The 12,110-nt window shown below is 38.8% G+C and overlaps 1 protein-coding gene across 8 annotated transcripts in view; it reads right to left on the bottom strand.

Moving 5' to 3' along the window:
- The window catches only part of LOC128510047 (ankyrin repeat and SAM domain-containing protein 1A-like), a 64,758-nt gene that overhangs the window by 35,535 nt on the left and 17,113 nt on the right, over positions 1 to 12,110 (bottom strand). For 6 of the 8 annotated variants that reach the window (XM_053482005.1, XM_053482000.1, XM_053482002.1 and 3 more), the window contains exons 2-4: positions 8,037 to 8,117; positions 7,198 to 7,354; positions 5,962 to 6,021 (exon numbers count right to left, since the gene is read on the bottom strand). In XM_053482005.1, coding sequence (XP_053337980.1) covers positions 5,962 to 6,021; positions 7,198 to 7,354; positions 8,037 to 8,117 — 298 coding nt within the window. The remainder of the gene's footprint in view (positions 1 to 5,961; positions 6,022 to 7,197; positions 7,355 to 8,036; positions 8,118 to 12,110) is intronic. The other 2 variants (XM_053482007.1, XM_053482008.1) reach the window with 1 other exon arrangement.

Raw genomic sequence — 12,110 nt, 5'->3', positions numbered from 1 at the left:
TAATCATTAATTCATTGAATTTATTAACCATACAACTGATTCAATAAAAGCGACACAAACACCTCTGTGTGTGTGTACAGTCTTAATCAACCCATAAGGCCAAAGTGCAATTTACCCAGCCCACTTCCAAGATAAGGAATGCCAGCAATGACTCACACCCACACACTAAGAGAAGAGAGCAGCGATGTTTCGACAACACAATACCATACGGTATACGGTAATAGAACACGGTTGCAAAATACTTCTGTGGAATTTCCCAATCCAAAATCTCATTCAGTCCGGGATTTTATTCTCACTCTTCAAGCACAACACACCTGAAACGAGCAATAAACACCTTCTACACACAAATGTCTTTAGCTGAAACTACAGTACACACAGACACAAACACACACACACACAAACAAAGTGACTCATAATGATGCAAGAGAAGCAGTTATACATGTCTAACACAACAAAGGCACTATGCCTTGTTCACACCGCCAGCCCCAATCCCATTTCTGGCAGATCCAGATTGGAATTATAATTTACACACATTACCTAATACTTTTCAAACTCATTTGGATAATTTTTTTTTTCATTCTGTAAACAACCATTGTTATAAAATCACACTGCTAATTATGTGGTCTGAACAGCAAAAAAACAAAAATAAACAAATTCCATCTGAACCACATCCAAAGGTGGTTTGAAATCAGACTCAGTCTTAGTTTGGACTCTCCTAACTTCTCCAATCGATTTTCAACCTGACTAGGAATTTTCAAGTCCACACGATCACGTGATACGAGACCCGAATCCATAGCAAAAACCGAGCGCGGAGATGTTGTAAGAAATAAACCGCCCCCTCTGACTCGTCCTGATTGGAGATCTCGTCTCATGGTGTCCTTGTGTGGTCTGCCTGGGATGCGTGTGGTGACTGGGGACGGTTCCACCTTACCATGAAGACGGTCCTGGCCTCGGCTGGTGCAGACAGCTGTTCTCTGAGGACTCGTGTACCACAGGACTGGAATTTCCTACATTCTACCCGAGACCAAGAAACTTAAACACCTCCAGAGTCCTAACACACAGTATGAGTGCAGATCAATCTTCCCTATCCGTCATCACCCCAATGAGGATGGGTTCCCTGTTGAGTCTGGTTCCACTCAAGGTTTCTTCCTCATGCCATGTCAGTAAGTTTTTCCATCCCACCATCGCTTTTGGCTCGTTCATCAGGGACGATCTGACCATTCTGATACGCACATACAGTATTCTTCACATTTCTTACAGATTTCCATAATTTTCTTTTGATTGTGTAAAGCTGCTTTGCGACAATAACCATTGTTAAAAGAGCTGTACAAATAAAATGGAACTGAATTTAAAGAGACAGGAACTTATAAATAAAACTTATTTTGACTGTAAGTTAGAAGGTTCTCTCAGTACGTCAGAGCCATGATCTGTAAATGTTCATGTCTGCTTTAAGTCTGAAACGCTGGCCTCCCAGGAACTCCTTTACAGGAATTTGTCTGGAAGTTATTCCCACACAACTCCTGTAGAGTCCTGACCTCGCACCAAGCCATTTCCACATGTTTCGGCCATTAAAGGAATTCCTGGGAGGCCGGCGTTTCGGACGCGAATCAGACAGGCGGTGTGATTGTGGCTCTTTCGTACTAAGGATACTTCCCACCTTAATGCACCAGTTAAACACCAGGAAAAGTGTATCAGGGGATTAAATAGAGAAATAAAGACATTTTTACGCTCAAGACTGTGTTCTGTTATTCTACACAATCAAAAGTCCCAGTTTGAATTGAACGCCCCTTGTAGTAACATCATCATCTGCACAGCTTGATGTCCATGCAATTACCCACGAGAGGGAGCTGCTCTAACTGGATCACCAAGACATGTTCAAGGCTGAGTAGAACAAAACCCTGTTTTTATTGTGCTTTGCTTACTGTAAATAAACGGCACAAATAATTTCTACATAATCAATCAATCGGCGTTTATGATTTTGAGACGGTTTCTCAAGACGCTTCAGATCCCTTTTTCTCATCGCTTCGTCCGTCCTGTGTTCGGTCATCTGATCTCTGAAGATAAAAGCATCGCTGCATCGTATTATACTGTATAAAATAATGACATCATATCTCTGTGCCTGGACACACACACACACACACACTCCCACTGACTCACTCCATCTTCCTCATACGTTCACCCTGAGTGTGTGCACGTACGGTATGTACAGGGACACCATGACGAAATAGTTGAGTTACTGTAAGACCACATGACAGATCAACAGACATCACATGACACTGATTGTTTGGACTGACCTCTGACGGAGATTAAAGAAATAATAAAGAGCTAGTTTTAGTACAATATTTGATTTCCTTAGTGAGAGTGTTTGTGTGTTGTATATGTGTGACAATGGATGTGAGAAAACGAGTGTATATGTGAGAACGAGCATGTCGCAGCATGAGAGGTGCGAGAAGAAGAATCCCATGATACCCATCAAGCGGCAAGAACCGACACGACGGTTTGAGTATGATGTCATCAAAAAGCGCCCAATAAATGGATCAAAAGTACCTGGGGAGCAAGATTTTCAGACCCTACAGAAGAAAGCCTTTTTTCTTTCTTTCTCGATGTTCTGCTTCAAACATCTGCAATACCGGTGTGTGTATGTGTGTGTGTATATATTTATATACACACAGGATGCTCACACACTCCGACAACTGACCTCTGCTTTGTAACTATGGACCTCTTACATCATCAACACGAGTTCCCTCTGGGGAACAGAGGCTGTGTTTTATGTCATCACCTTAAGCCTAAGGGAAAGCGGCAGTGAATGCGCACACACACACACACACACACACACACGTACATACATACTCACACGTAAACAAATCATCTCTCCCTTTATTTCTCGCCTTATCTTCCTCTGACTTCAATCTCTCTTTATTTGATCGTGTGAGCCGTGACACCGTTGCCATAGCTACACCCCACCTCTCTCAATTAAGAAGCAGAAAACTCACACACACACACACACTTTCTCTAGTTTCCTTCAGCCACATTGCACACACTTTGTGATGATGGTGATGCACACAGACAGAAATATGGAAAAGCTTCCTGCCTTCCAGCGATTGTGTGCATTTGTGTGTGTGTGTAAGCAGAGACAAAGTGCACTAAACATATTCAAGCATGAATAATGTATGGATTGGGTTCATTTCATTTATAGCTTTAAACATTAAAAAGGACCACTCGTTCCAGAGTCAAGTCTTGGTGGTTCAAAAAAACAAACAAAAAAAAAAAAACATTAGATGGACTTCAGGTGACGATAGTATTAATTTTTGAACAGCGGTTATAGTTATTTATTAAATGCAGATGTCGAGTAACATTCCACTGAGTGTATTTATAACTCACAACACACTTTAGCGTAACATATTGTGAATGATAAATAGGCTTACCTTGAAGGTTAGAATAACTGACTTTGTGTGCATGTGTGAGTGTGTGTGTGACTTTCATGTAACTTTTAGACTCATAACTCCTTTGTACAGTTATGTGTAAGGTCTGAATACTGACACAGAGTCACTTCAGTATCAAGTCTTCACTACATGTATTAAACACCTTTTTAAAAACAGAACAGTGAATGCATTCGTACGGCGGCCGGGAAGTGCGGAAAAAAAACTAAACTGAAAAGCAAAATAAATTAAAAAAAAAAAAAAAAACGATAACAAAATAACGAAACCGAAAAAAACATAATAAATTCAACAATAAACTAACAAATCAGAAAAGACAATGACAGTTCAGTCCAACCAGAAAAGGTAGGTGTAGTTTGCGAGTGAAGTTATCTTTAATAACTTATCACTGATTGGACAAGACATCTGTCACTCAAGCTATGCAAGAAATACTGCACGCTCACGGCATTTAAACGTCCGTGAGGCTGCGGTACATCTTGTATATTTTGAGTGACAGGTGTCTCGTCCAATCAGTGGTAAAAATCAACAGACCAAAAGAGGTAGGTGGGGTTTGCGAAGAAAAAACTGATTGGACGAGACACCTGTCACTCAAGATCAGCTGTGAATTTCTTATTTAGTTTTCAGTTTTTACCAATTTCCAAAGATCATATTTTGGCTTATAAAAACAATTTTAAACATTTAGACATACAAATGAAGTAAAATATGAAATAAATAGACAATAAACGCTTAACCTTAATTTATGATTCCTCTTGGCACGGCAGCTTTACAAACAACTCAAAGTGGCTACGTTTTCTTCTTCCTACCGTCCTTTATAACATAACATTTGTGGGACACCAGGTGCTCAGTCTTCACTAAATCTTACACAAATTGCAAAAAAAAAAAAAGGAAAAAGAAAAAAAAGAAACTTTGTATTGACGCAAACAAGTTTTGAACGTATGGGCGTGTGACTCAGCCAACAAGAGGAGGCAAAAAAACAAAAATTTTTAGCAATATTTTAGTTTTTAGGGTGAAAATTCGTGAGGCGAGGTACCATCGTACTGGATTCGTTTTTTTACCTGCTGTCCTGCATATATGGGTTTAGACTCAATTCCTTGTAAGTTTTGTCTTTTTATACATGTGAGCAATCTGTCGATTCAATTAATTTCAAATGTTGTGATTTCCAACTCGATTCAACTCAACAGCCCTAAAGTTAAAGGTAACAGTTTTTCAAGTAGCTTTAAAAGCATTAAAAGCTACTATCTGATAAACACTAAAATCCCTGCATACCTTGTGTTGTTCATTGTTTAAATGTCATCTCTCATATAAAGTGATCATCTTTTTTTTTCTTTCTTCCCGTCTTTTTCAAACTTTTTTTTAAGTAAGAAGATGATGCGATACTCTTTCTGAGAGATGCAATGTTAGAGATTTCGCCCTATGGAAATCTTAGAGATTAAGTTACGAGTTCAATTCTAATTCGAGTCTACAGAAGCCATTGGCTGTATTCTCTCGCACTCTCGCATCAATTCTAGCGACACTCGCTAATAATGGGTGTGTGAGAGCTCACACAAGCGAAAAGGGAGGATCTCTTTTCTCTGAGCGTGTCGCGTGAGCAGCAGATGTCACAGAGAATAGCAAGTGATAGTCTCCGCCCTTCCTGGTTGGTAGTTGTCGCCTTGATGGGAGAATGCGCTAATAGAGAGACTGTGAATCAGCTACAATTAAAACTGGAGGGAAAACCCCTCTCTCAAAATGCAAGATATTCTCGTAAAATGCGAGTATTTGCCGAATGTACAAGTGCTTTTTAATTTCCTGCAAACACTGTGATATATTTTTTTTTGTTATTTCCTCAATTTTAGATCATTTACCACAGCGTTCCAGAAGGTGTAGGCCACACGGTACTGCAAGTGTAACTTGATACATCATTTATAACTTTAAATAAAAGGTTTGTCATTTAAAATGTTTTAATCAAAATCATTTAGAATTGAAAATGCAACCAAAAATAATAAAAATAAAGCCACAGGAATTAAACAACATGATCTTTAACATCTTATCCTCAGCGCCTGATTACGATTCTTAAAATCTAGCGGAAAGTTTTTCCAGAAGAGGAAAACAAGAGGTCAGTGCCTCTTGTTAAGCTTGTTAGCCTTTCAAGAGCAAAGACGTATGCGTTTTTTTTTGCCATTATGGTGTGAAATATCTACTACAGATATCCTTTGTGAAAGTGTCGCCACGCAAGTTAGCTAACCCCCGTCTCCTGAGCACACAGCAGCGCTTGGCGCTATGAAACAAAAATGCATGGAAGTCCAGAGTGCGACGAGTTACCGCCTTTTCACGACGTTTGTTTATAACTCACATTCACAACAGCTTTAATTATCTCCACAGAGTTATTAAGTCAGACTCCAGTGACGTAATGGCATCTCACTGGATGGCAGAGAAAGAGTAAATCAGAGCTCAAGCAGCAGACACAACTACTCAAGCAAGGCCAAGTGAAAGAGAGAGCATGCATGCAGAGAGGGCAGAGGTCAGGCAGAGCTTGGGTACACACCTTGGCATTAATATAGGGGTCAAACGGGCCACAGCGTTTGAATTCTCTGTGGTCTAGAGTCTGGGGGAGGAAAAGAACAGGATGGAGATGAAGTCAAACGTCTTACACACGCACACACACAAAGGATTAATAAACATCAAGATGACATCATGAACCAAGAAGCAAAGAAACACTACAAGGTGGAAAATGGCTTAAAATGAAATGAGTGTTCAAATCTGTTTAACTAAAGAGCAATCTGATGCTGAGGTTTATTTCATTTTGAGTCATTTTAAATAAAAGTATATAATAATTAATGTGGAAAATGAATGATGACAGTAAGATAGAGATGCACGGCAGCCTGAAGATAGTATCGTAACACATTCCAACGCTATGAGCACCACAAACACAGATACAGACTCTCGCACTCTTGTACACGCCTCCTGGACGAGACACTTCTCTGATTTGGACAGGGCCAACAAAGCGAGACAGACAACAAGACAGACAAGACAGACCGTGAGCTTTACCGAGGGATACAGATAATCGTATTCTTCCCCTCTGCTCAAAAATGATTTGCTTTAGGTTGGAAAAAGCCGACAGACAGACAGATTCTTCCCATCTGTCCAGGAATGACTGATTGCGTGAAAGACCACAGATCCACCTGTTTTATTCCGGGATTATTTAGACAGACAAATTGTATGCAAGTGAGACTGATAGACAGTTTAGGAGAGAGAGAGAGAGAGAGAGACAATGAGACAGACAGAAATAGATGTATAGACAGCGAGAGAAAGAAATTCAGATTCCCTCAGTCTGTTCAGAAATAAATTCCTCTCTGTTTGTTTATTTATACAGACTGACTGATAATTTGACCATGAGACAGAAAGAAAAAAGCAGCAGCCTGACAAAGATGAAAACAAACAGCGTGAGAAAAAAAGTAAGGACGGACAGGAGGACAGAAAACATAAATCAGTTCCCTCTTGTTTGTTTAGAAATGTTTTTTTCCAGCTTTGGATTTACAGAGAAATTGAGATGTAGTAAAAGTTTTACTGATCCACAGTTTGAAAGACAGAAAGAACATCAGATTCTTCTTGCTTATTCTGGTATAATTTTTTCTGGCTTGGGATTTACAGGCAAACTCATGGTTTGACAGTGGGACAGACAAGGAAGAAGAGACAAAGATCAACCAAGAAACGGAGATAGAAACAAACAGACAGATTAGACGATAAATAGACAGGTGAGACAAGATGCACTGAAACAAACCTGTTCATTGAGTTTGGGATATGACGTCCCCTTGTGGATGAGCAGCCGGACGATGCGCTGATCTCCTTTCCATGCAGCGAGGTGAAGCGGATAACAGCCTTTATAATCCGCTACGTTAGTAACAGCATCGTTCTTCAACAACAACTCCACCACCTCACTGACCGACAGACAGACAGACAGACAAGGAAAATGACAAACAGACAAAGATACAGATAAATAGACAAATGAAGACAAGGAAAAAGCAGAGACAAAAAGACAGAGAGAAAGAGACAAGAGAACAAAGAGACAGACAAAGGACAAGGCAAATAAGTAAAAAGACAAGGAAAAGGGTAAAGAGACAGAGAAAAAGACAGACAGAAAGACAGAGACAGAATAAAAAAAAACATGGGGACAAAGATACAGACAGAGTCAAGGAAGGAATAAGAGAGACCGACAAGGAAAAATATTTTTTTTTAAAAAGGACAAGCAAGGAAACAGAGACAGACCAAGGGAGAACCCCCCAAAAAATAAATAAACAGACAAGGAAAAGACAAAGGGACAAATGTGGAAAAAGACAAAAGAAAAAAAAAGAAAGACAAAGGGGGAATGAGACAAAAAGACACGAGGAAAAAGCAAAGAGACAAAAAGACAGAAATGAGGAAAAAAACAGATAGAGAATGAAATAAAACAGAGACAAATATACAAAAAGTCAGACAACGAAAAAAAAACAAAAAACAAAGAGACAGCCAGAAAATTAAGGACATTCAACGCAAAAGGGGTTAAACGACACGTATATACATACTGCAGGAAATAAACAATAAACTGCCCCGTCTCACCCCAGTGCTCTATACCGCACTCACCTGTGTCCGTTTAGCGCTGCGTGGTGGAGAGGTGTGTATCCGTTACTGTCCACACAGTTCACATTAGGGACCCTCCAAATACTGCGGAGACAAACACAGCACATTAGTTCCTTAGATATTAGTCATTTCACAGTTGCTAACAGTTAGCGTTCATGCGCTGACCAGAGAGAATTTTATTCATGAACATTGTTTATAATCTTCAATGTAAAAACACAGACATAGGAAGCTTACATCAGTGGTTCTTAAAGTGTGGGGCGCGGCCCACTAGTGGGGAATACAACGCGACAGGTGGGGCGCAATGAACGGGAGGGAATTAGTGGAAAATAATAGAAAAGTACCTATTTTAACTCATGTTTTTCTTTATTGACACTGAAGAGCGTACACCTAAAACTAAACAATCACACACGAGGAAATTGATCATTAATACAAGTAAATTTAAATACCATCAGTTAGTTTCCAGTGTGGCAAAAAAGTTGCTTTTTGATCCTTCAGGCGCTGAACAAAAGGGAAGATCAATATCGTTCTACGCTTTTTGTTGGTGTGCGGCATTTTGCGATCATCCCTAAATCAATCGCTGCGCTGTAAAGAAATTTGGTGTTTATGCTTTTAAACATGTATAATTTAAGCGCTTAATCAAGAAAAAGGCGGTGCAGTTTAAGGACAATTTAGAGAGGAAATATATGTGGGTATCTTATTTGCCGGTTTATTAACGCAGCTTTTGAAGCTGAATATGCAAATATAAAACTAACTTTAGCGCGATCACAAACCGGGTCAGTAGCGTACGTAATGGGCATAATAACGTCAATGGATAAATTTCTTACATGAACCACAAAGAAGCAGGCGATTCAGCACTATCAGCCTAATCAACCAAAAAGAAAATATGATGAAGTCTATCTTGCGCTTGGATTCATTGTGGGGATGGTGGGGGCAGAGGAAAGACCCATGTGTGTTTTGTGTCTTATCATTTTGTTGACAAGTTGGGCTTAAAAAATTCGCCCTCCCCTTAAATGGGGAATGACAGAAAATGTTTAAGAACCCCTGGCCTACATGTACAAACCTGACAGAATTTTAACCTTAAATTTATAAACAATTTCATTTCCTGTGCTAATGCTACACAGCAAATGTATACAAGCTATAAGATGTGATTTCTGACAGAATTTTCAGATTATACTGATAAAAGATTATAATCCATACTACTAACTTTAGATAGCAAACTTTATTTAGGTATAATAATACGATTTTTTTGTTATATACATAAACATTTATAAATCCCTATCGCTTATGATATGTAGTTAGCTTAAACTAGCTAACCTGCTATGAACTCTTTGAGGATTTCCAGATTATATAGGCCTACATGAATGCTTATAATTGTCATCGCTAACATTAGTTAGCTCTCTTAACATTTCTTACTTTGATAGGATTTCTGACTTACTCCTGGATTTTCTTGTTTTCTCGAGAAATTTCTTTGCTAATACCAGCTTACATCAGCTATACTGACAGGACATTTAAGTTATAGTCATTAAAATGTTCACAATGCTCACTGTTAACTGTAGATAGTCAACTTTAATCAGGCATCCTGACAGGATTTTTATGTTAAATACATACAGATTTATAACCCTCACCATTAACAATTACATAGTTAGCTTAAACAAGCTAAGCTGAAATGATTTCTGAGAGGAATTCCATCTTATATTTAATAAATGCTCATAAGTTCCCACTGCTAACACTAGTTAGCACTCTTACATTTGATAACTTGACAGGATTTCCAACTTATTCCTGGATTTTTCTGTTTTATTTATGAATGTCTACAATTCTCATTGCTAATGCTAGTTTTCTATCTTACATTATATAACCTGACAGTTTATATTTTCACTGCTGATGCTAGTTAACTAGTTTACATCAGCTAAACTGATTCTTCAGGCTAAATTCATTAATGTTAATAATGCTCACTGTTAGCTTTAATGTAGTAAACTTTAACTAGGTATCCTGACAGGATTTTTATTTTATATTCTTAAATATTTATAATATTTACTGCTTACAATACACAGTTATCTTATACAAGCTAACCTGACACATTTCCTGACAGGATTTCCAGATTCATACATTCCCACAATTTTTTGAGTACATTCATAAGTGTTCAAAATCATCACTGCAAATACAACATAGCTGGTAGTTTGACAGGATTTCTGAGAAGATTTTTAATTTACATTTAAGAAATATTCAAAAATGTGCTAATAAAAGTTAGCCACCTCCCATCAGCTAAGCCAACAGGATTTTTCAGGTTATATTTATTAAATTATCAATTATTTTATCTATAATGCTCAGTGCTAACTCTGAGTGGCTATCTTACATGAGCTGATCATGCAGGATTCCTAAAATAATTATATTTCCAATCTATATAACCCTAAATGCTACCAAGAGTTGGCATGAGATGGCATGATTTCCAACTTGCATTCATAAATGATAACTGCTAATGCTAGTGGCCTAGCTTACAGAAAGGAGAATGAGGAAAGGAGAACAAGGTTAATCAGACAGAAAGAAAAAAAAAAAAAGAATTATGCTTGTATGAAGACGGATGCGAAGAGAGGAAAAGTACAGAGAAAGGGAAGACGATGAAGGAAAAAGTAACGCAGCGAAAGAGAAAAAGATGAAAAATGAGATGAGCTGAGAAGGGAGGAAAAAAGGAATCCATCTCTCCTTTTCTCTCTCTCTCGTGTAATGGTGTAATGACATCATCCACATCCTTGCTTTAATATCCCAACCTCGTTGACCCATGCACTGGTATCGCCATGGCGACTAAGCTGTGGTGCCACAATTGAGACATATTCACTGTGATGCTGTGTTAATGAGAAATAACAAGGAATATGGAGGGAGAAAAAGAAAAAAGGAAAAGAGAGACAGATAAAAGAGTGACAAGGAGACTGAAAGAGAGAAAGAAAGCAAAAGTGATGCAGGAACACTTTCATTTAAAGATTTCCTGAAATATCTTCTTGACATAGAGAAAGCACACAGCCAGTCGTGCGTGTGTGTGTATACACTGAAGTGCACACTGAAAGAAGACTCTAATCCCTAATATCCCCCTACAGAGGAATCAAGACCAATGAAGGGTGCAGCTTACAAGAAATTTTCCCATGGTGCACTGCAAACATTAGCATTCCTGTATCCGCTTTCAGGCGTGTAGAGTGTTACATTACCTTATCGTATGTGCTAACTGTTAATTAGTCCTGAATTAACTAGCAGTCTAGCTGAGTTTATCCGTGCAGATCTGACTCACTGCCTCTTTGAGACTGCTTTTCTTCTACTCATCACAGCCTCTTCATCCTCCAAACGTTTCTTCTCTCTCTCTCTCTTCCTCTCTGTCCGTCGTTTCTCGCGCTTTTAGACCAACTGACCCATGTCAAATTTACTATGTTCTAGGTGGAGCGAGAACACACAGTATACAGTATGACTATGGCATCACTAATCCACCTAAACATCTTTGCTAAAAGAGAGACACTCCAGTCCAGACATGGACCACGTCTTGAAAAATGTCCATAGTGTGCTGATCAAATACGTTTTGAAGTTCAGTGCGTGCATTTAATCTAGTTGTTCTACATTGTGGCTTGTTGCAGCATTTCCTGACATTTCTGGCCATTCAAGTAGCAGGCGCGCACACACACACATGCGCGCATGCACACACACACCAAACTATTTTTGGAAGAACTGGGTCGACCGGCGCTGTGGGACTTACTGCCTGTCCGGCTGCTTCTTTTAGTGATAACCAAACCTAAAAACTGTAGACAGGGACAGCAGGGGACAGAGTGCTGACACGGACACGAAGACGGACACTGACACCGACGCCATGTTTATTCTCTGAGAACTAGCAGAATTTCTACGGGCAGCATTACTACTTAACCAGATATATGATTGGAACTTATGACTTAAGAAAGAACTTATTTTGTTTCCTTTTTGTTTTTATACCCATTCATCCATCTCTATATCTATATCTATTGATATCTATTTATCTATCCATCCTTTTCTATATAGCTATATCTATATCTAGCCATCCATCCATCTCGATCTGTATCTAGATAT

Source organism: Clarias gariepinus, chromosome 22 (genome assembly GCF_024256425.1).
Source record: "Clarias gariepinus isolate MV-2021 ecotype Netherlands chromosome 22, CGAR_prim_01v2, whole genome shotgun sequence".
NCBI lineage: Eukaryota > Metazoa > Chordata > Actinopteri > Siluriformes > Clariidae > Clarias > Clarias gariepinus.
Note: the sequence above shows the minus strand (reverse complement) of the source record. Positions and strands in the feature narration are given on the sequence as shown.